This window comes from Trachurus japonicus, chromosome 7, assembly GCF_045865225.1.
Source record: "Trachurus japonicus isolate A0001 chromosome 7, Traja_1.0".
Lineage (NCBI taxonomy): Eukaryota > Metazoa > Chordata > Actinopteri > Carangiformes > Carangidae > Trachurus > Trachurus japonicus.
Window position 1 is genome coordinate 19,391,272 of NC_140913.1, and position 25,609 is coordinate 19,416,880.

General features: G+C 40.4%; 1 protein-coding gene across 1 annotated transcript; it reads left to right on the forward strand.

Annotated features, from left to right (window-relative positions):
* The first annotated feature begins 622 nt into the window (after positions 1 to 622).
* Positions 623 to 25,441, forward strand: stat6 (signal transducer and activator of transcription 6, interleukin-4 induced). Its single transcript, XM_085781885.1, has 20 exons — positions 623 to 884; positions 10,278 to 10,423; positions 10,595 to 10,739; positions 10,994 to 11,074; positions 12,666 to 12,843; positions 14,452 to 14,552; positions 14,905 to 15,053; positions 17,207 to 17,323; positions 17,465 to 17,632; positions 17,928 to 18,015; positions 18,103 to 18,225; positions 18,438 to 18,530; positions 20,102 to 20,305; positions 20,407 to 20,501; positions 20,655 to 20,788; positions 21,806 to 21,955; positions 22,054 to 22,114; positions 22,233 to 22,313; positions 23,121 to 23,234; positions 23,326 to 25,441. Exons 2-20 carry the CDS (start codon positions 10,290 to 10,292, stop codon positions 23,387 to 23,389), a joined length of 2,280 nt encoding a protein of 759 aa, XP_085638011.1. The 5' UTR covers positions 623 to 884; positions 10,278 to 10,289; the 3' UTR covers positions 23,390 to 25,441.
* The last annotated feature ends 168 nt before the right edge of the window (positions 25,442 to 25,609 follow it).

Sequence of the window (25,609 nt, forward strand, 5' to 3'; positions counted from 1 at the left end):
ATCTAAACAGAAAAAGTGAATAATAAAGAGTTGAATACTGTAAAATAGTGGCCACAGACTTGATGTTTTCCGTCAGTACGTCAGTGAATACCGTTGGAAAGATGTCCGACTTGAAGGCACTGCCATCTGCAGATATGGTATCATGTGTCTCAATAGACTTACTGGAAGTCACAGCCCCTGGTGACTCAACATTACTCCGCCTCCGTCTTCTCCTTTCTCCGCTGGAAGTGAACATGCCCGCTGCATTCACGTAGACCTGCCTGCCTCAAACGCTGCAAACATTTACGATACATTTAATCATTTAGGCGCTTTTTCATCTTATTGCTCCAGTCTCGAGACATTAGATCCCTGCAGAAAAATCTCTTTAATTTCGAATGCCAAAAACACAAAAGTTAAGCCTATAGAAATAACACTCCTAAAACATAGACAGAAAACGTATGTAGTTTAAAGTTTACTCTGGAGAAATATCCAACAACAAATACGATCCCCTTGAACAGCCAAACGAGCTGCAAACAGCTAAACAACCACACACAGTATCTTGATCATGTGTGAACGTGAGGGCAGGAAATAAAGCGCGCTCCTCCGTCTAGTGGCACATCGTGCGTAACAGGGAAGTGAGCCTAACCCACTTTGTAGGCTGTTAAAAGTTGACATCGCCCTGCGTGAAGTGCTCGGCGCTTTTGTAAATCCACTTCTTCTCGAATCCAAACGACGGTAAATCTCCGTTTTTTCTGGAAGAAAACATCCGCGTCAAAGTGAGTGATGGAGAGAGCCAATGTTGAGTAGGACACTTGGACAGGCGGAGGACTTATGAGACAGAAGAGGAGGAAGAGGCGACGGAAGATAGCACTTTTCAATGTTTTGAAATCTCCATTTAACTAAAGGTAAGAATGTGTGTAGTTGACCCTTGTTTGTTTATTTCTCTTTGTTTAACAGGCCTACTACGGCTCGAGGTTGGCGAGGCCTTGGTTGTTGGGCATCATAAATTAGGTTGTCAAAGTCATCGTATCTGTCATGTTTGGTTACACACACACAGAGAGAGAAAAAACAGGCTGGTGCAGGCCTGTGTGTCGACCTGAAGTGGCCTTGTATCCTCTCACAGCTTTACAACCCCAATTAAAAAGCGACTATATCAGTTTACTCACCGTCCATAGATCAAACATGGCTCCACTTTTGCTTTTCAATAATTGTCTTGATTTTCAGGAAATGTGGAGTGGAGTCATGATCAAAGCAGCAGCAGCAGCAGTGTTGCCTTTACCAACCTGGTTCCTCTCAATAAGCAGTTCTATGGTGCATAATCTGAACTCTGCTGCTTTAGGATTCATAGAGTTTGTGTATGTGGCATTTACCCAGCGCTGATGGAGCTGATCCTTAGATTTGAATGTCATATATTCCCTGCCACACCGACATATCATGTGTATTAGGCTTTAGGCTTTATTAGGCAAGGCAGGGCAAGGCAAGGCAGTTTTATTTGTATAGCCCATTTTTAAAAGAGCTTTACATGGCATCATAACAACATCCTCTGGCCTTAGACCCTCATATTGACTCAGGAAAAACACCTGGAAACCCCCTTTACATTACAGGCTGAAACAATGTGTAGCTGGAGCCAGTCATGTCCGTTTTGTGCCCAAGGCAAGATCAGAATTTGGCAAACAACATCATGTAACTCTGGTATCACTGGGTTCTCTTTTGCCCCTCTGCTTTTCTCACGTTTGGTCCTTGTACACCTGAAGGCTGGGCCCTTTCTCACAAGGAAATAGTATGAGCTGACAATAACTGAATCATCTCGCTGACAGATCCAGTCTAGAGTGTTTGTCATTTGTCGGCTGGTGGTACAGAGCAGGATCTCTCCTGCGAGTGAGTGAGTGAGTGATGCACTTCACATATTAAATTGTGTCTATTATCCAGCAGTGTTTGATCTGTCATGTGGTTTGTTTGTGACTCTGACAGTTCAGGTTACACAGTTTATTTGTTATTGCAGTGAAAATGTTGTCCTTGTTGATGGTGTTATTGTATGATTAATAAAGTTATGTTATGTTAGCTGCACCTTGCTGCTGGCCCTTGGTTGCAGTGACCTCTAAACATGGTCCTATTTAATGTGGATGTTAAGCATGCGGCCTGTACAAAGTAAGGTAACAAATTAGTAACGACTCAAACTGGCACCCGTCTAGTTTTCACAGCGCTAACATCAAAGTAACTTGATTTCACCACCTGTATCTGACAGTGAAGCTATTAGCAACAAGGTGAATGGGGTGGGGGCAGGGTCAAGAGCCTCAGTGAGATAACCACAATCTTCGATACAATGATTTATATTACAAACTAGCCAAAAACATCAAATGCTTCCCGAACACAGGGTTGTAAATCATGCTGACCCAGCAATCTAAGACAGATCCATTTTTCTGTGCTACTGCTGCACGCTACTTCTTCCCACAACACCATGAAACCACAGTGGGACTTCTGTAGATTTTTAATATTGACATTCCACAATATAAGATTCCTTTAAAAGACAAAGCAAAAGAACATATATTTACACCTTCAGAAAACAAGTTGTAGAATAGATTGTGGTCTGACAAGTTTTGTTTGTCTCATATTGGGATCTCCTTTTGGACCAACTCCATAAACAGCATGATGTTGAGGTGTCGACACTTGCAAGGGAGCAAAATTTGGTGATCCAACCCAAACTTTAGGGAAGTTTATCCTGGCCTTCCACAACTTTAGGTCAGTAAACTAAAGTGAGGAAATGACTGATGAGATTAAAGTGAGGGCACATTCCGCACTCAAAAAGCTTTAGCATTAGCGAGAGGCAGGAAATACTTCCAGAAGCAAACACCGAAAGTGTTGGTGTTGTGTGTCAGTACTGTTTAGTCATCCTTAAGCAGGTCTTATAATGGGAGGTTTAAAGATGTGCTTATGTTATTATGGGTTATTGTGTCCACAGTGTTCCCAGTTCCACAGAATTTTACGTCTATAATGTTTTGACAGTAAGGTACTATTCGTCACCTCCGTAAAGTGATCTCGTTTTGCTCGCTTTAATAGGGCTATAAAACTACAATAAGTAGGGGAAAACCTGGAATAGTTTCCTACAGGCTAAGCCAACATTGTCTGGTATCTTTTGTCCAACTACGAGTCCAAAATCCAAGATAATACAACATGTTCACTTATCGGGTGTGAATTGTGACAAAAAAAATTATCCAAGCTTCATATCTGAGAAACTAGAAACTAGGGGTTGCATGACTTCAGATTTTTTAAAGTCCACTCTAATGTTATGAAAGTCGAGTCGACGTCGACTAGTCGCTGATGACGTCATTCATATTTTTCCCATCATAACTAAAATCACAGGAGGAGGGAAAAGCTTTGCAACAATCTGTATTCACTGACTGACAGCTCACGCACAGAAATGAGTCCACAGAACAGCAGCTTTATAAACAACAAGCTGTAAATCAGTTTGTTTTTTTGTAACATACACTCCTATACAAGTGCAAAAAATCATACTGTCTGTAGGCCTATAGCTACTGTCCGTCAAACAATTAGGGAGGAAAACGACACACAGGCCTCGTCACCATCACAGTCCAAAGTATGGATGGATGTGTGTCTTGTGTGCAGACGCAGCTGACAAATATTTACGGACAAGCAAACTTAATCATCATTTCTTTTATTTTGAAAATTGACCAGCTTCTCTCGCCTTTTCTGTGCCCGACTTCCTGTCTGGTACGATCTTGTTCCATCCAGCTTGACGGCGCTCGTATTTTTTTCATTCAGCGCACTCAGCTGTTGTTCAAGCCGCTACTCTTGTCTTGTAGCCTACTGTCACATGATCAGCGACTAGTCGACGTCAAGCTCAAAACGTCATTGTGGAGCAGTAAAGTCGACTAGTCGACTAGTCTGTGCAACCCCTACTACAAACAGCAAATATGGCTGCAGTAGCCTAAATATTTGATTATCAAAATTAATTGTTAGAAAATTGCCAATTAACTTTAAGTCAATGGACTAATAGATTATTGACCAGTTAAGTAATTGCAGGGGACCACATCTGAATACATCGCAGCAATAATCTAATTAATTTTTTTAAATATATTTTTTCGGCTTTTTGCCTTTAATTGATAGGATAGTTGAGAGAGACAGAGAGAGGGGGAATGACATGCAGCAAAGGGCCACCAGATTTGGGATTCGAACCAGGGACGGTTGCAGTGAGGAATGTAGCCTCTGGGGCGCCTGCTCAACCCACTGAGCTATATGGCGCCCCAGCAATAATCTGATTTCTACTTTGATCTAAGTTGTGGCTGCGGTTAAAGGAATATTTTTCATTATCACAAAATCGGACATTTATTTATTTATTTTTGTGAGAGATGAAAACATCAGCCATTTAATCCCTTGTTCTACCAAATGTCAGAAAATAATCACAAGATCCCAAAGCTGATGTTTTTAGATGACTTGTTTTGCTCAGACAGTCCCAAGTGTAAAAGAGTTTTATGTACAGTCAGTAAGTCACTTCATTTAACCCAACAACCTTTACTCCAACCTAACCACGTAGTGTTTGTGCTTGAACCTATGTGTATCGTGGCCATGATGACAAAGATCCAGTGTAGGGCCACTGTTCAGATGCTCCTAGACAGAGGGGACTACTTACACGACCTACACGTCTGCTCACGTTAGAGTATTTTCCACTCGCTGTTTTCTGAGAATTGCAGTGGAAAATGACCAGCTTTCATCTGTGCAGCGACATCAGCCTGATGTCTGATTTTTCATAACTTAACAGACATGAACAATCTTATCTTCACATTTTTTTCTTTGTTTCCACTTTCTTCTTAAAGGATAATTTTTTACATTCTGGACCTTATTTCTAGTAGTCACAATGTCTGAGTAGTCACACGGGTCAGACACACCTGGGTTAATCAGTTTGTCCAATAATGTAAGACGGGAAACAAAGGAGCAGCATTAAGTTCAGGAAGTAGTGGAGCTGTGTATAGAGCCCATAAAAGGCCAAACAAAAATTTGTATGCAAATATTAATTGCAGACTGCTTGCTGCACCACCTGACCGAATCCGACTGTGCCAATATGCTGTCCCACGCTCCACCGGGCCTGAAACAAATTCTAGGGGAAACACTGGTGGGATGTGATCAAATCGTTTGGCAACAAAACAAGGGCCAAAACTTTTGCAGCTTCCTAATGAGTGTTAGTCTTGATGTTGTTTTGTTCTGACAGAGATGGATGTGGATTTACTACATGAAATGTGTGATTTGAACAGGGATTAGTGCAGATATTAGGTTTATGGGATTATGAGGCTGAATACTGGGGTACTTGTCTTGATCATTTCTGCAGGGGATTCGTCTGGCCAGAAAGAGAATCCTCTGTTAACTAGGGACCTCTCCCCATATGTGTTCCCACACAAAATGAGAAAGAATTTAACACTTTCTGCACTGCAGAGACTGGATTGAGCTGGTGTTCACCGAACAGTGACAGCATCCAAGATGTAGTGTAAAAATATTAAATGAACTAAAATATGCCTTTTTTTAAAAGGAGAAAATGGTTTGAGCACAAATGTGAAAAGTCCCAGTTTACAAAGTGCAGTTTCATGATACAAATGTATTTCCAATCCTGTGCATTTACAGTAGATTGATCCCAAACCAGAGACAATAGGGGCTGTAGCTTTAATGCTAAAAGAGCTTCTAGTGACTGACCACCACCTACTTCGTCTTTTTGGTGCCATGAGGTCAAGTCTCCTCATAGCACTGATAGCAGTGCAGGACTTTGGGAGCTGCTTTACTGCGACAGAAATGAGCACTTCACATAACCGTTATAGTTACTGATTTGATTGATGGCATATTATGTGATAAGAGGTAATCAGAAAACATAGATCATATGGATAAATATAGGAAATTATGATAATAGCCACAACTGAAGCCTCCTTTCTGCGTCTTCTACCGTTGACATTGATCCATTATCTGTTGGTTGAGACTTGTTTGTGTGTATCTGCCAAGGTAGCTAAAGTACTGGAGCATAGTGGTGCATGTTCATTTATGCATGCAGAAATTGGCTCTCAGCTGCAGCTTAATAGGCCCAAATGTTTGTGGAAAGCCCAAAGAGCTGTTACATTAAATACGAGGTAGTGAGCTACTTAGAATTCAATCAAGTGAGCTCAGCCAGAAGAAAAACACAGGTCAGGGAGCGCTGAGAAAGAAGATAGAGACTTTATTGTGAACAGTCACCCATAATGTGCTGGAAATGGGTCCCTGCGCCTTGGCCTGGGTCTGCCCGCTAATGCCAGTGCTGACTGGTGTGAAACTTTAGCACGGACTGTTTGGTACCAAGCTGTAGAAGTGCTGACCCAAAATGAGGACACAGCTCAGTTGCGAGAGGAAATGGTGGCAGTAGGAGGATAATTAACACTGGGTGTGAGTATGCTTCTAAAATAAAGCACTGAACACACACGCTGAGACTTGTTGTTGTTGTTGTTTTGGAAACCTATCTCGCTGAAACTAAAGTGAAGCTATCTTACCCCCCCCCAACCCCCGGGTTAAAGATGAAGCCTTTCTCAGAGACTGAGAGTTGCTCTGACAAGTTTCTGTGGAACACCTGCTCACCTGCTCGTTCATGCAGTTCTGGAGTCGTCAGGAGATAACATCAAGCCACAGCCCCGTCCGCCAGAGCATCGGTTGCTTTATTCACATTTGAGGGCCACAGGCTCATTGCTAGTGACAACCAACTGACATGCAGTGCAGCTACAGTATCATGACCTCCACATAGTTGTCATTATTCCATTACTGATGATATGGCCTATATTTTTGGTATTAATGACTTTACTAAGGTGTTAACTAAGTAAAGTAATTCTTAACCCCAACTTCCATCTTTTTATAAGCCAAAGGTACTAGTTTTCATAATCCTAACTACATTTTTATTGATGTTAATTTGAAATATATAGGCCTATTGATTTTAATGAGTGAGCTTTTGAGGTGATGGTGGTCTGTCACTGTTCACCTTAAAGGACAATTCCAGGCGAATTCAACTCGGGGGTGTATTTTCCTATCATTTTAGGTCTAAAAGAAAGAATCTGAAGATTTTCAGTTTAATCGCTCCTGTTTTGCGGTAGTTGCGTCTGTCCCCGCATCGCCACGGCAGCAATGAATGGGAGTGGATGTAAGTTCCGCTGTTTAGGCTGTTTACATCCCTCAAAGCCGCAATTTTTTTCCACAGACAGCGTCAGATGGCTACTCAAACATGCACCGAGAAGTTTATTTACTTCAAGCAAGCCGACATGTTTGTAAAACTAGATCTAATTCAAAGTCTCCCGGAGTCTCGCGTGAGACCCAGTTGCCGTGCGCGGTGTGTTCACATGCAGTGGGAAAGCTACCGTTTGTGTCATAAACACAGGAATATCAACTCTTTACTTGCTTCAAGTAAAAAAAAACTTCTCGGCGCATGTTTGAGTAGCCACCTGACGCTGTCTGTGGAAAATGTACACTTGAAGCTAGAGTTGATATTCCTGTGTTTATGACACAAACGGTAGCTCCTACTGCGCCTGAATACACCAGCACTGCAACTTCGGGCTCGCGCGAGACTCCGGGAGACTTTGAATTAGATCGAGTTTTACAAACATGTCGGCTTGCTTGAAGTAAATAAACTTCTCGGTGCATGTTTGAGTCGCCATCTGACGCTGTCTGTGGAAAAAAATTGCGACTTTGAGGGCTGTAAACAGCCTAAACAGCGGAACTTACATCCACTCCCATTCATTGCTGCCGTGGCGATGCGGGGACAGACGCAACTACTGCAAAACAGGAGCAATTAAACTGAAAATCTTCAGATTCCTTCTTTTAGACCTAAAATGATATGAAAATATACCCCCGAGTTGAATTCGCCTGGAATTGTCCTTTAATCAACGCTAAACATCAAGCTTGGCATACAGACATGTTGGAGGTATAGATCCTTAAAGGAGTGATATGTAAGAATGTGGCCAAAATTGTTGCTGCAGTCAAATTCAAAACACAGCAGCGTGTTGTTTCCCCCCAGACTCGAGGTTGCCACACAGCGGCGCGCTAACCTCTGCTCTGCTCACTCACAGTCAGTCTCAAAGTCTCAAAGCAGAGTAAAAACCTAAAAAAAAAAAGCTCTCCTCCACTTTCTGACGTCGGATCATAAAACATGATGACCGGAGACAGGCGACCTGACCGGGCCGGACTCATCTCATGAACCGCTCCACACGTTCACAATCACTTAATTTACCATCGGATCCATTTCGCCACATTTCCTCCCTCTTTTCTAACTTTCACTTGGTAATTCTTCCGTAATTCTTCCCTTTAGCTTTTAAGAAATATGACCATAATAACCGATAATAGAAAACGATCTAAATCTCGTTTTACCTCCCAGCCGTAGCTGCAGCTCAGTGGAAGCTTAACTGGCAACCCGGAGGCTGAAATGCCACTGACGCTGTGACTGGGAGAGAGCGCTGGGTGGCGACCTTTTACAGTCTATGGTGGCGACACATGCCAACACGTAGGATTCAAAACATAAACATGATTTGTGGTCTGCAAAAAAAATTTTTTTTTGCGAATATTCTGGCTGTAGCCTACTATTGTTGTTGGTGAGTTAAGTATGTTATATGAACATTATTCTTAAGTCTCTGGACATAATTTTAGGATGATTTTTACAGCCAGTTGCTTTAGATTTCTTACATATTGTACTTTTAAATCCCTCATCTATAAATTACAGCAATGGCTACTCCTCTGTAGGGGATTTATTCTCAGCAGTTTTCTTATTAATGATTAGATTGGGTGGCTTCTATTTATATTTATAGTGTGACAGAGACAGGGAAGTATGAGAAAGAGTGAGAGGGGATGCCATAAAGTAAAGGGCTGCTGGCTGGAGCAGGGGTCACTGCGGTTAGGACCAAACCTCACTGGTATGGTGTGGTAGGTCCTGTGCTCTAACCCACCGAGATGCCCCTCCCTGATTGGAGAGCTCCTCAGAAGAGCAGAGCTTTCTACTCAACATTTACCACAGACACTCAAATGTTATGACTTAGCTTGAACATATTAATTTATCATTCTGTATTCCTGATGGACAAACAAGGTTTAGTTTGTTCTCACAGTGGAAATGTTTGATGTAGCTAAGCAATAGGCCTCCAGTTAGATGACGAGACTTGCTGGATCCCCACATGCCTGGCTGAGAAGACATTACATAATACTGAGTTCCTTCAGTATGCGTCAACATTTTTATAGAGTTACTCAATGTTAAGGAACATTATCATGACTTAAAAGCCTTTTCTTAACTTTCCTCCCAACTTCCAGATGCTCAGCGTTTGAAGTGAAGATAATTTATAATGTTGTCAAGTGACATAATGACAAACACTGAGACAACAGAGAGATTTCCAACCTTTGATGACAAACGAAGGTCAAAAGGATCTTAAACACGAGTGGTATGGGGAATACCTGACACATTCAGGAAGTAGAGGCCATTAATCCCTCTTTTGACTGTCACATTACAACAAAGTGGTGAAATTCCAGGTATTAAGCTTTGTGTCTATTAATGATTTATCCTGTTTTTATTGGCGACAAATTCCATGTTAAGACTGAAACTGAAACAAAAACATGTATGCCTAGTTGAAGCCAGCTTTTAATCAGTACCACATTAGACATTTGATTGCTGTGCTCAGTTAAACACCAGATGTATTGTATGTGGGTCTGTGAATACAGTAAATATAGTCCTGAACAACATAGCTATTCCTTCCTGTTTGACAAATGTTTACTTAAAATCTAATTTCCCAGCTGTTTAAGGAAATTGCTGAGGTTCCCCCCCCCTGCTTCTGAAGATCCTTTTTTTCATGTCCCCTGAGGCAGCTTTAAGTTTGGAAAAGTTTTGTTTTTCTTCTATGACATATCACCTTGTTCCAGCTTGATGCTTTGATATTTACACTGAACAGCCCATTTAAACCCAAGACTCCATGATTTCTAAACATCAAATGGAAACACTCGACTTATTCTCGTCCATTTCATACAAGTTTCCTCCAAATTCATATGGACTTAAACTATAACACTTTTTATGTGGGTTGTGTGGATAGGAATGAAGCTGTTGAGTAGGGAATTGGGTTTAGAAGTATAGAGGAGTATAAAGATGTACTAGAGAGAGAGAAATTTCATTTTTGCTTCCATTCCTTTACTAATTGTTGAGAAGAAAACAAACACAACACCAGCACAGACTTTAATGCCACTCTGTTATTGAAAAATAATATGTCCTGTTTACTGTTTGAAAAACGCATTATGTAATTTCACTCTGACTCTTGCAGCCCTGCTCGACCATGGCCCAGTGGCTCCAAATGTCCCAGCTCATCCAGTGCCTGCCTGATCAGACTGTCAACAGCCTCTATCCTCCGACGTCCTTCCCCATTGAAGTCAGACATTTTTTAGCTGAATGGATTGAGAGCCAAAGATGGTACACACACATACACACCCAACACATATGCACGTAGCAACAACACACAATTACACAGACATGCTTGCTGAGATTTTATTGACTGCCATCATGCGTGTGTGTTAATGTGTGTATGTTTGCATGCGCATATACATTGTATGTGGATGTGACTGTGTATGTGTGTGCTTACAGGGAAGAGTTTGTCCTGGACAAGGTGGAGCAGGAGAGCCAGGCTCGAGCTCTGTTGGACCAGACCATCACCAGGCTGCAGTCTATTGCTCAGCAGAACGCCAACGTGGTGGACAGGATGAAGCTGATGCAGATCAGCAGGAACATGGTATGGGTACAATTTCACTTTTCCCCCTTTGTAACTGCGCTACATCTGCAGTTTCTTCTGGTCATTTCATATGACTGTAAGACAGGAAGAGGGATAAGAAAATATTTAAGAGTGATGTAAAGAGTTTGTGGGGCTGCGGGAAAGGGGAGAGGTTCACACTGTGTCAACCAGCTACAAAAAAGAACTGCATACTGGCAGCTGCATGGTGGTGTTATAGACTGTTTATGATTGAATGACATGTTCTTGCTTTACAGATTGGGTTTCAACAGCAGCCTCTGCAATTTGCAGTGATGGTCAGGGAAATCCTCAGGAAGGAGAGGTCCCTTCTTGGCACAGTAAGAACCTTTCAAACAAATATTCTCACAGATATACAGACAAAAGTGATGAAGCTTTTATTTTTTGGCATCAATGCAGCTCACAGGAGACTCTGTGACAATGATGAAATAAAAACTTTTGGTTAGTAGAACATCTACTCCCTGATTACCATGGTTATAAATGTTCAGCCAGACTGACTCATCAAACATGACCAACTCTTCTCTCTGCTGCAGAAACAGTCAGATATTAACTCCTGAATCACAGGTTCACAATAGTTTGTTCATCATCAGCAAAAATACTGGAGACATAAAAATATTGAGCACCTGTTTACAATATATGTTTAGATTTTTTATTTTATTTATTAAAGTTGTGATCATATCGTTACATTTGACCTTGTTGAATCTCACATGTAGATGTGTCTGTACCTGGATACATGCAGGTTGATTAACTGGTAACCCTAACCCTCATATGAACAACTTCATTCATCTCTTCTTCGTCTCCTATGCATGAATGGGCTTGTAGCCAGGGAGAAAAACCCCTGGGGTAACTGAACCACTTCTGGAGTACAAGTTGTCCAGGATAGTCTATGTTCAGTTCAAGGTTCAGTTAACAGAGATAACTATAGGTAATCCTGGGTATGTTGAACTTGTTTTGGAAAACAGGTGCAGGACTTTTGTTTATTGACTCACGGCATTTTTCTTAAATATGTTTCATACATTGATGGTAAAGCTGATTCTTTCATGTCAATGCAACTCTACGAAGAGGTGCAAATGTGAAGCTGGAAACTGGAAGATCAAACTTTCAAATGCAGGCCTCCTCGAACGGGGAAGTTGCAAGGAACCGTGAACTGTGGTGGATTATCTAAACCACATAAAGCAAGTTTGATTATTGTCTGATTTCCATCCTCTAGACAAAGGACCTACCTGGATAGTAGAAATGTGTGGGAATAATCCATCCACTAGCTGTACTGCTTATGTGTGCAAGATCGGGGGGAGGTGGGATTGGAGCCAGTCCCAGCTGACATAGGTCGCGGGCGGGGTACACCCTGGACTGGTCGCCATTCTGTCACAGAGCTAAAAGATAGAAACAAATAAACACATACTGTATACTCTTATTCACACCTTCGGGCAATTTTTGGCATCATCATTCAACCTAATGTGCACGTCTTTGGATGGTGGGAGAGAGCCAGAGAACTTGGAGGGACCCCACGCAGGCTCTGGGAAAACATGCAAACTCCGCACGGAAAGGCCCCAAGCTCAGGAATCAAGCCCACTCTTAATTATACACATTTGTACTGCTTCATATCTGAGTCAATATTTTTATATCCAGCATGACTTACTCTCTTTTTCCATTGTGAGTAAAAGCTCAAGGAGCACGTAGAAATGAGAGAACAGAAACTGCTCATAGCTAATTCAACCACAAATTATGGGAAGTGTAGCTATAAAAATTAAAGCTTGATTATAACCCAAACCGGGGTACAGCCGTCTTATTGTTTTTTGGAGGGAGGCCCAGTGAGTCAGACTTCAGAAACGCCTGATGTAGATCATTGCTTGTGTTACTGTATTATTATCTTGTTTATAACTTATATCACACTGTGTTCGATATTTGCAGCCCTCTCAGATCACCAGCCCTCCACAGTACCAACAGTACCAGAACAGTCAGTACCCCAACATGCAGGACGTCGACCACCTGGTTCTCAAAGTGCTGGAGCTTCAAGACATCGGACAAAAGATACATCAGCTGCAAGAGGAGGTCAACTGGGAGAGACAGAACTATGAGACTTTACAAGGTGAGACACACGCACATATTCATATCATACACATATCTTTTTACCTGGTTAAATAAAGGCTAAAAAAAATATATATATATACAAACACAAGAAAGACACAGATTTTCTTCAGAAATGCTGTGCTTCATGTGCATATCCCTTAAATCCTATGAACAGCTGAAGCAGGAGCATTTTCCTCTGCATTAGTGACTGATTAGTGGAACTTATGTCAGCACCAACCCACAGAGAAACTGGACTGTAGTTTATTTAGTTCCTGTTTTTTTTTTTTTTTTTTAAATAAACCTTCTTTTTATATTAATTCATCGTTTCACTTTATTTTCGGTTTAGTTTTCTGAGTGTCACCACATTCTGTTTTCATTTATATGTGAATTTGTTATGACAAATTTTCTGTGGAAAACTGTTTAGCTCAATTCAGGGTTAGAAAATGTAATCTGGCTGTTCTTACTTTAAAAAAACAACGTTATTTATATATTTTTAAATTATTATAATGTTTATGTGGACTAGTATAATTTCTTTTTATATAATTTATAGATTGTAATTATAAATTATAATTTAGAGTGAAAACCTCTACTGCGTTTTGCTCTTATTTACAGTCGTGTCTCTCTCCTCTCTTCTTCTTTCTGTTTTACTGTGTGTCACACACAGAGCAGAGGGGACAAAAGTCAACAACTTGTTATGTTGAGTGAAATATTTTTTTTTGAAACCAGATGTGGACATCAAACATCTTACGATTCAGGGCAAAGTATCTGTGTTGCAAATCAGACCAAGTGCTCATTACATAACATCACAGTGTTCTTCAACACTCACTGGGAGACTTTATATAGCATGCACATTGTTCATGTTATGTGCTGCTTTGTGCCCTTAAGCCCTGTTTTGCATGCAGGGTCATAAATTCTCGAAAATAGTCAGACCATGACGTACCCACTCATTTTAAGATGACACAATCACTAGCAGTCGTTAGTGTTATCAAAAGGTGCACCCTCTACTTATACGCCTACATTTAATTTCTGCATTCCTCAGTACATAACAATAACAGTAAGTGTGAGTTCATTTTTTTCCCACCCCCCCCTGCTCCTACCTGCTACTTGAGGATAAATTGCGTCCCCCAGTTTGAATTTCAGTTGTGTGTATATAAGGAAATCAACAAGTGAGAAAGATTTAGTCTTTGCATTTCACTCTGTTCCAGAGTTAATGTTCAGTTTTCTTTCTTTATGTTGCAAAATGATTTTTCCATGTGCAGTGCAAGTACTGAGATACCACGTACATCAGCTGTACAAATGTTCTGTATGTTTGCATATGTAATGTATTTTTGGATTTTGCTTGCCCATGTTGTTTTGTCTTTCTTGTCTTTCTTGTTATCTCCTGTTGCTCAGTCCAACCTGTTTGATCTGTCAGGATTTATTTAGCAACGTTCCTGTTAACTTTAACATTTCACTTTGCTGTCTCGTCACTATCACTGTTAGAAATGACAGGAATGTGTTTTCATAATGCTTGGTTTGGCACGGGTTCATCACACCAAAGCAGTCTTTAACTTTCTATTGAAGCAAAAGGAGTAGTATCGTATAGCGCACAAAGGATATGATGTTTTCTGTTGTTTCATGTTGTCAGGGCCAATCCAGCAGAACGGACTGGATCCCACAAAGTCAGAAATCCAGAAACTCCAGAACCACATCCAGCAACTGGAGTACAATGTGAAGGCTATGGCCACGGTGAGCTTGGCAATGACTTCTGCTGCCAGTGCCAACATTACTGCCATGTTCGTGTTTAAGAAACGTGTTTGTATTAGACGGTGCAGACAGTAGTAGGGCAAAGTGAAAGGCTGCTGTAAGGCCAGAGCTCAATGTTTTCCCTACTCTGATGCTGATTATCACTTCCTGTATGTCTCTGGTTGTGGCGATGTCTGTCCTTTCTGCCCGAATACAAGATTATTTTTCTGGCATTTGTCATTTTATACAAAATCTTACTGTAAACGGAAATCCTCAGCTTTCTGTGTTTAAAATGTTTGTTGGCATGCACATTGTTGTTGACTGCATTTGATGTTTCCATGTCGCTTGTGTGTAGAAACGTTTTCAGCTGCTGCAGGAGTGTGTGGACTGTCTGGAGCAGTGTCAGACCCGACTGGTAACCAGGCTGAAGGCATGGAGGTGGGAGCAGCACAAGGCTGCCATCGGACATCCCTTTGACGAAAACCTCAACCCCCTGCAGACCTGGTGAGGTGCACCCCGCTCCACTTGTTCCCTTTAGGACTTACTGCCTCTGTTGTTGCACCACTTTTGTCCCATCCTAGTAAAAGTAAGGACCTACTTAAACAGTAAACAACGAAGCAAGACAACAGTATGTTTTTAGGTTCATGTGTCTGTGATCACATTTTACAGTGGGTACGGAAAGTATTCAGACCCCTTTAAATTTTTCACTCTGTATTTCATTGCAGCCATTTGCTAAAATCAAAAAAGTTCATTTTATTTCTCATTAATGTACACTCAGCACCCCATCTTGACAGAAAAAAACAGAAATGTAGAAATTTTTGCAAATTTATTAAAAAAGAAAAACTGAAATATCACATGGTCATAAGTATTCAGACCCCTTTAAATTTAAAGTGCAGTGGGGAGATGGGAGAAAGTTCCACAAAGTCAACTATCACTGCAGCCCTTTGTATTGGGCAGGTGATGAGCAGTGCCTGGTTTTCTCCACACATACCGCTTAGAATTAATGCCAGAAAGTTCAATCTTCGTCTCATCAGACCAGAGAATCCTATTTCTCATAGTCTGGGAGTCCTTCATGTGTTTTTTGGCAAACTCTATGCAGGCTTTCATATGTCTTGCACTGAGGAGAGGCTTCTGTCGGGCCACTCTGCCATAAAGCCCCGACTGGTGGAGGGCTGCAGTGATAGTTGACTTTGTTGAACTTTCTCCCATCTCCCCACTGCATCTCTGGAGCTCAGCCACAGTGATCTTTGGGTTCTTCTTTACCTCTCTCACCAAGGCTCTTCTCCCACGATTGCTCAGTTTGGCTGGACGACCAGGTCTAGGAAGAGTTCTGGTCGTCCCAAACTTCTTCCATTTAAGGATTATGGAGGCCACTGTCTCTTAGGAACCTTGAGTGCTGCAGAAATTATTTTGTAACCTCCAATGAAGGAGTAGAACCATCTCAAGGAGGATCAGAAGAAATGGACAGCATGCGAGTTAAATATGAGTGTCACAGCAAAGGGTTACTTATGACCATGTGATATTTCAGTTTTTCTTTTTTAATAAATTTGCAAAAATTTCTACATTTCTGTTTTTTTCTGTCAAGATGGGGTGCTGAGTGTACATTAATGAGAAATAAAATGAACTTTTTTGATTTTAGCAAATGGCTGCAATGAAACAAAGAGTGAAAAATTTAAAGGGGTCTGAATACTTTCCGTACCCACTGTATATCTAAAAAGAGCATACTCTTTGTTCTCCTTGAGATTTGTGGTGGTCCAGGACTAGACTGTCTCAGCAGATTTGGCTCTCTCCCTCTCTCATGCTTTAAAACAAACAGCTGTTGTCCATCAGCCTTTCACTGAAAATCTCTGGAGAAGTATCTTCTCTGTTCAGGATTGGAGTTGTTCCAGGAATGCAGGATGTTTTTTTTTTTTTTTGCCTATTACTTCCTCTTGTTTGTTCCACTTGTGATACATGTAACATGCCTTTGGCCACATGGAATACATATGAACACATGTAACATGTGTATTTAAGTTGAGTATCCATGCTACATTTTGTTTGCAAGTTGTTTTTTGATAAGCATTTAACAATGCTCTACACATCTCGCACATCTGGTAGTATGGGCTTGTTTGTTTATCGCTAGTGTGAAGTAACATGGAGGAATTCACAGTTTGCCATGCTGTTAAAACATCCTTTGTTTTGAGTAGTCCTCTGTTTATCTCCGGTCCAAATTCTTATGTAATTGATTGAGGAATGAGGTGCCACTGTTATTAGCCGATCAGAGGAGTAGTGTTGGCAGTATTGAAACCAGTAATCCACTAAAAGGCTGTTTGCCAACAACCAAAAAACATTTGCAGACGATGAACACCTGTGTTTTATAGTGTCATTAAATGACATATGGCAGCTGGCATCAAGCAGATTATCATGAAATGTATAATATTCCATAGTAGTTTACAGTTACTTTATGACAGAATTAAACACATGCATTACATAACTTACTCTTGCACTTAAGATAATAAAAAAATAAAATAAGATGAATAATCGAATAGAATAAAAAGTTGGTACTGTATTAGTGTAGCTTATCAGTATCATGGGAGGCATTAGATTCTTGCTTGCTTTACTGCTTTAGGTATTTCACAATGCCTATTTTTTTATTTCTTGCATATGTTTTCTGTCAGGTGTGAGCAGCTGCTTGGGGTGAACAGGAAGCTACGGCAGGAATTGATGCTCTTAGTGGAACCGATTCCTGAGCTCCAGGAAAGACTGGGGCAACTCCTGCAGGTCCTGATTCAAAGGTAGGATGGTCACACTGTTTTCTCTTCTGTAGCTTTTCATATGGAGCACTCTGAAAGAAAGTTTGTTCATTTGATTCACAAACAGTGATAAAGAAGTTTCATGCATCTTTCCCTCACTTGTTTGGCCGATGTCTCCCTCAGCACTCTCGTTGTGGACAAGCAGCCCCCACAGGTCATTAAGACTCAGTCAAAGTTCTCCACCACTGTGCGATATCTGCTGGGGGAGAAAGTAGCTCCTGGGAAACCTGTGGTGGTCAAGGTGCAAATCATTAACGAACTGCAGGCCAGGAACCTGGGCAGTGTACCCGGGTGAGTCATATTTACAGTGCATCACGGTGGATCAGAGTTTCAGACTTGATTTTAATTGCTGTTCATGCCATGGTATTCAGTACTTTTTTTCACATACCAGAATAAAACAGAAGTGTTTGTGTCTGTTCATTACTAAACCCTCTTAATAAGGGAACTTTTTTTTTTAATGCATATTAGTGAATTAGAGAACTCGTACCTGACCATAGAGCTTGTTACTGAGTGTTTTGTAAACCCGTGTTACTTCTGCATATTGTCATGATGCTGTTCCATTGAAACTGTGTCATGTTGCCCACAGTGATAATGTCGGGGAACTGATCAACAACACAGCCATCCTAGAACACAACACAGCCACCAAGAGTACGTGTGCCACCTTTAGGAATATGGTATGTATGCTTGTCTCCATTTAACAGCCTAGATTGAATTACTGCATAGTCTTGTTTACAAATGAGATTTTTTTTTTGGTTTAACAGTTCATCAAGAAGATCAAGAGAGCTGACAGAAAAGGATCAGAGTCTGTGACAGAGGAGAAATTTGCTCTCCTGTTCTCCACAGAGATCACTATCACAGGCTGTGACACTCCTTACAGAATACAGGTCTGGCCCATAACATTGTTTCCTTAAATGCAGTTGTATATATGACTGTCTTTCACACCATCTCTTCTTAACATACAGGCTTATTAAATGGCTACGGCAGTGACAGGCCTAACTGCAGTGAAACAAAGTGCTAAACATTGTAAAACTTTGAATAAGCATATATCCTTTGTTTGAATATAATTAAGAGCTAATTATTGTGTCATTGATTACAGATGATATCACTGCCTGTTGTCGTCATTGTCCATGGAAGTCAAGACAACAACGCCCTGGCCACCATCATATGGGACTGTGCTTTCTCTGAACCTGTAAGAGTCAGATTATACTTTTGTTTTATTTTTATTTTTGTTGGCGGACTATTATGTCATGTTGCCCGTTATTTCCTGTTAGCAATAATGTTCTTCTCTCTGTGCTGTTGTGTAACTCTATTTTAGTCAGGCATTGCACATGGAACAGGCGTGTGTGCAAGCCAACTGAAAAATGTCTCAGATGGAAAGCTACAGGAGGAATGTGTGAAAACTCCCCAATCAACCACAGAAAAACTATCTTTTTTTAAACCTATGCATATGGTATTGGATGCAAACGTAGATTGGAAACCATAAGGGTGACAGTATTGCAGAAACCCCCCCCAGAAAGATGATTCCATTAATGTGAATCATCTGTAGTAGTGGCTCTGAAAGCCAGAGTAGGTGAAATCCAAGTAGTGCCTGTGTTGGCGCTTCAAGCGTAGCTCATGTAGCTCTGCCATGTGACTGAGTGTAGCAAGATGGTAAACGCAGAGTTTTAGACGTAATAATGATATGATGAATAGTAAGGAAAGCTGAAAAAAAACAGTGTGTTCCCTTAACTCTGTCAGAAAGTTAATTAGCAAAGATCCCAAAATGTGAAACTGCTGCTTTTAATCCTCTGCTGAGTCTGAATGGTGAGGATAAAACGGCCTTGTGACCATCCTGTGTCTTTTCAACAATGAAATAATGATAATCATGATGGCTGTAATACATTTAGCTGCTTCAGATTTCAATAACAATGTCAACACGCACTATATCAGGCCCCAGAATGTAGCTCACCTAAATCACCTATATGGAGATGTTTATGTTACCAATTACACCTCTGCTTTTCTTGCTCAGGCAAATCCAAATCTCTGTTATTGAGTTTCCATAAATGAGGTCATCTGCAGGATAGTCGCTGTGATAAGACAACAGATATGTTCTCATCCCATTTCATTTTAACTAGAAACCAATAGAACACTTAGCTCTCAAAATACTCAAACGTGCAAACTCGTAAACATCCTGCGTGCGCATATATCATTGTCTAGAGCTTGACCAATCTTCATTACTGAGCTGAAATTGAACCACAGACTTAAAGTAATGTGCATGCAGACTCTGTTTGGGCCTGGACCAGTTTCCTGTTTACTGCTCTCTTTGCTCTGTCAAGTCAAAATGTTGACTGGAAACACTGTAAAAATGGGCTATGCAATTGCCTTCCCTCACAAATTACGTCAAACAGTTTGTCTCAAAAGGCTTTACATAGCATCATTACAACATCCTCTGCTCTTAGACCCTCACATCAACTGAGGAAAAACCCTAGAGAAAACCCTTTTAACAGGGAAAAATGGGAGAAACCTCAGGGTGAGCAACAGAGGAGGGATCCCTCACCCAGGACGGGCAGAAGTGCAATAGTTGTTGTTACAGACAAGAAAACAGTTTATAACACAGAATATGGAAAATGTGTTTCTGGCATTACGAAGTTCTTTTTTTAATATATTAATAAACTACGATTTGTGAGAAATACATTAATTTCTTTGGTTTTGTCTGCCACAGAGATTATAAATATGTATCAGTGCTCTGGTTGATGTCAGCCATTTTGTTGTCGTCATCAGGAGAGAGTGCCGTTCGTGGTGCCAGAGCGCGTTCCCTGGAGGATGATGTCCGGCACTCTCAACAGTAAGTTCACGTCTGAGGTCCAGACACAGCACAACTTGGACCACTACAACCAGCACTTCTTGGCCCAGAAGATATTTGACAAGCCTGACTTTGCCGACGACTTCAGCAACATGATGGTTTCCTGGGCCCAGTTTAATAAGGTGCGGTATTCACTTGTCACTTGTATGGCCTTTGTTGTTTTCATATAGGCATGCACAGATTGTCATACACTCAGATTTCACTGCGGTTTTCAATCTTACAGGAGGTTCTTCCGGGTCGACCGTTCACATTCTGGCAGTGGTTTGAGGGAGTAATGGATCTGACTAAGAAACACCTGAAAACCTACTGGAGCGAAGGGTGAGGAGACTGTAATGATTCTCACTAGGGTTGCTTTTGATGCATTGGTTAAGCACTGTGTAAACTGTTTTTAAAAAGGTAGTTAAGTTATCATTGTTATAACTTTGGTGCTGCACAATACTAACAATCCTTTGCAATATTTAACTCCATTAGGCTGATATTTGGTTTTATTGGGAAGCAACATCTGCACCTGATTCTCAAAGACAGGCCCAACGGGACATTCTTGCTTCGCTTCAGCGACTCTGAGATTGGAGGCATCACCATTGCTTATGTGTCTGCATCTGAGAGTAAGTACTTGCGTGGCACCAGTATCAGTTTGATTATGTTTAGTTTCATATCTTTTTTTCTCAGATTCCTCTGTTTCCTGTTTGGATTATAAGTACACGCCCATTAACACCCATTGAATTCAATGAGAACATGGTCAGGAGGGAGATGTTAGTCATCAGTTTTTTGTTTTTTTATGAGTGGGAAATTAGTAACCTTACTTTTAGTGTGTCAAAGTCAAGGTTTATTTATTGGTACCAGACGGTTAATTTGTTGTGCAGACGGGAACTCAGCAATCCCAATATAAAAGACATAAGACATCATGACAGACAAATCATACAATAGAAGAACAATACAATCATCCATAAAAGAAAGGAGAAAAAAAATATATATATATACTATATGGTCATAGAAAAGTGCTTTAACATCACCTGGAAGTTCAATATGAAAACAAAGTCACCTTGTGGCCTTACTATTCAGCATAATGATTGCTGTGGGTACAAAACAACATCTGTATCGTTTTGTCCTGCCTTTGGGGACCACAAAATGACGGCCAGAACGAAGGAGCTGGAACTCACCATGCAAAGGATGTGAGCAGTCATTAAGAACAGAGCTGGTTTTATGCTGCATCTGTGTGTCGTTGAGGGCTGTCATAGAGAGTTGAGGCTCCCCAATTAGCCTACCAGCCCATTTAATTAAGCTTACTTAAGCTCTTAAACATATTCTTGATCTTGGGTCAAAATTACATCAGTATTTTATGGACTGACATTGGACTGACTCTTTTAAAAAGTAAACCCGGCCATATATAGTTTCTGTCTGTCTGTTGGTTTTTTATGCATGTACATCGTACAGTTGTGCATTGTACCAGATTTAGTTTTTGACCAAAATTAGTTTAATCAAGAGTTACATTGTAATAGTTCTACATACAGTAGTGGTGGTGTCCTAAAGGTGGATCAGTGGATGGCAGAGGAATAAAGTATGAACAACTCTCTCACATCTCTCCCTCTCTTGCTGGTCCATCAAAAAACATTTCCTCCTAGATGGAGGCCAGAAAATCCAGAATATCCAGCCCTTCACCAAGAGAGACCTTGAGATCCGCAGCCTTGGTGACCGTATCCGTGACATCAATCACATTACACACCTGTATCCTGACTTTCCTAAACATGACGTTTTCAAAAAATTCTACTCAGGTAATGATCTTCATACACGGTCAAGTCTTTGTTGTGATGTTTGAGTGAGAAGTGACAGGCAACTAACAGATGGAGCTCTTCTTTTCTTTTTGAAACAGAGCCCCAACCATCACCTGTTGGAGGTTACATCCCTGTGACACTGCATACTAAAGTTGGCATGTAAGAAACAGTTTAATAATATATAAACCATGCCATTTGATGCACTAGAACTAATTTTGAGAGTAATGGAAAACATAATGAACATTTCATAATTGTGTGTGTGTGTTTGTGTGTGCAGGGAAGCTGGATCAGCCACACTCCCACCTCCCAGTATGGCGCCTATGACTGATAATCCTCTCGGTTCTGTTAACTTCTCTGTGTAAGTACTAGTCTAAGCACATTTCCCTATTTCAATGCCATTATTCCCTGGTGATGTGTTTACCAGCTCGTAATTGCACACGTTTGTCATCTCATTATCAAAAGAGCAAAATGCCCCAGTAAATGGGAAAATTGAAGAAAAGGACCACACAGACATGCTGTAGCTTCTGTCAAGTCTACCATTGTATATTTTTTTCACATTAGCAACACGTTGAACAGATATACATATGTCAACTTACAGGAGAAAAAAAAGAAACAAATCAAGGTTTCAATGGACAGGTTAGTTGAGAGACAAAGGAAATGGGGAGGCAGAGAATGACATGCAGGAAAGGGCTGCGGGATTCGAACCAGGGCCGGCTGCAGAGAGGACTGTTATCTAAACGGCTAAACAGCACCCCCAGCAGATCATTTTTAACTTAAAACTTATGAAAAACAATGCATTTTAACCAATATTTACTATGAATTACATGATTTATCCCTAAGCTGTTTTTAAATGTTTTCTAAATATGTTTTTATCTTATATTTTCCCATTCATTTTCCTTTCACACTTATTATTATTACGTGATATTATATTATTTTATATTAACTATTATAACCATGGGCGTATGGGCTGAGTAGACTCCAGTGTTATACATGTTTGCTGAATTTTTTTCTAGTGATTTGTGGATTGAAGGGTTATTAGTACGAATGATACTTTTAACTTAACCAGTGTCACTTTTTTACTCTAAAACATACCATGTATATATTGTATTAGCGTTACTGGTTATTGATCAATTTGCTGTAAAGCTCCTCCTGCTGTTTCTTTCAGGCCTCAGTTTCAGCAACCGTTTAGCCCACAAGAGTCCATCAATCAGGACATCATGGAAACTGCATCTAACCACGATGAGTTCAGCGCAGCCACTCCTGTTCCCTTCGATGAACTGTAGGTTTTTTATCATCATATCAGTGCATGAAAGCCATTGTTCTCCTTTTCCAAAGATGGTTTTATACAGTATGTGTGTCTGTTTGTTTAGTTCCAGAGGCCCTGCTACCATGGAACTTGATTTGGACAGTATTCTCCAGACTCTGCATAATTAGGATGACTTCCCATCCAAGCTGTTTTTGGAGTATGAAGCAGATGTCAAATAGAGACACCAGTCAAACTCATCTGTCCTACCATCATATAAGAGACCGTCACCGTACCATTGTTTGTGCAGACGTTCTTCCTTTGCTTTCGTCAACCCCGGCCATCTACAGCTTCTGCTGCTTTTGAGTAAAAACTTTTTTGAGGCATATTTGATCTCTCTGGGACTCCATGTGTTGAGCTGGTGAAAGGACAAAATGTTTTTTTTCAAGGACAAAGTAAAACTGAACAAATCAGAGTGAAAAGTGCTGTCTTCGTTGTCTGCTGAGGATTTCTTTGTTTGGTTTGCTTGCATTCAGGAACATAAGTGGATTACTGTACAGGTTACAGTGCTTTTCTAACAATGACTATGGGATATGGGACAGCAGACAGCGTGACCCCCATGGAAAAGGTAGAGGTAACCCACACGATACCGCTCAGTGGACTTTGAGCTAATGGAGATTATTTGTAGGTTGTGAAACATACTGCATGTTGCCCTTTGTGCTTGTTGCATATCTTTTTTTTTTTTTTTTTTTTACGGTAAGATGAGGTAAATATATATGAATGTCAGCCCCCTATTGTACATACAGTAACTTGTTATTGTGATTACAAAGCCTTGCTGAGTCCCAGCTGTCGCATGTTCTGCACTCAGCCCCAACGTAATGAACAGTGTGCATGGTTAACGTTTCATAACTCAGTCACACGTCAGTCAGTGTTTGTGGCCCTGACTTTGTTTTGTGTTGTAGTGAGGATTAGGGACATAAAAAGGAATAAGCTTTTCCATCATTGTTGAGTGTGAATGAAATTTAGCCACACTGATGGACATTTACATGTAAGTGGTGATGATACTGGTGAAGGGCATTGCTTATATTACGCTATGTTAGATAGTGTGTAGTTAGTGTGTATCCCTGTAATTGAGTGTGAATGTTACATATTACATGCTTCAGATAGTTGTTTCTTATTTTACATGCCCAAATGCACAGACAAAGCTTTCAGTGATGGAATACGCCATAACTTTTTGCAGTCATAAAATCATAAAAAGTTATTCCCAAACCATATGTTCTTTATCTTATTCAACTTTTCAGATTAGATGTTTTCTTGTGTATCTAAATGAATGTATTGCCATTCGGAGTATCACGTAACATATATCAAGATGTCATTTCAATGTGTTGTGTTGTTAGAGCTGTGTTATCCTTAAATATTAAAGCAGCTCTTATGAATTAAATGAAAAGCAAACATAAACATAATTAGCACTGTAGGTAATAAGAAACAACTTGGCTGGGGATACATTATCATCACTCTATATTTGATTTCATTTTGATTTTAGCAGCTTTTATTTGCATCTGAGTATATGTCAAAACCAGTCTTTCCGATAAACTAACTTTCTGGTTTTGGAAGAAGCTTTGCACTACATTACTGTCAATGTTGTGCATACAATAGTGTGTTGGAAGTAACGTGCTGTATGTATATTTGCTGGATGATAATCGTTTATATCATGTGGATTGACGTCTGGATAAATCACTCTGACGCTACTACTACAATCCAAATAATCTTACAACTATGGTGACAAGTAAACTCTCAGTTTTTCTCAAAATATCAAAAATATTTTTGGGTGATTTATTTACAAGAAATGAATTATCTCCCTTAGGTCAACCTTTGAGTGGGTGACCATTTGTGGGACATGGAGGAATATGTCCTGTACAAGCAGTTGCAGACAGATGAATCGCAACTTTCACTGCCTCTGCGCTGTTTCACAGTAATAACCTCATCTGATTGGCAAATGGATGTAAATGGAGGTGAATGTGTCATATATGATCATGGTTGCATATAGCTGAGGTTATTCTTTGGTGTTTTGCTGGTGCAGGTCTCTCCTGCATGGATCTGTCTATTTAAATTTTTTCTACTGAGTCTAAAAGAAAAACACACAAAAAAAGGATTGAAAACGTAAGAATTTTTGGATTTTTTTGACATATAAAAATAATAAATCAGTGGCATTGAGATTGGGAAGGTATGCCTGGTATCATGAAGGCCATTGAATGAAAGCATATTGGTGTAGAACATAATTGGCATCACTTCCATAATCCATCAGCCAAAGAGGAGACATTGCATTACTAGGATATTGTATTTCCTATCCATCCAGTTTCAACAATCATGAAATGTTTTTTTTAAAAAAGAAAACTTTACACTGTACATCA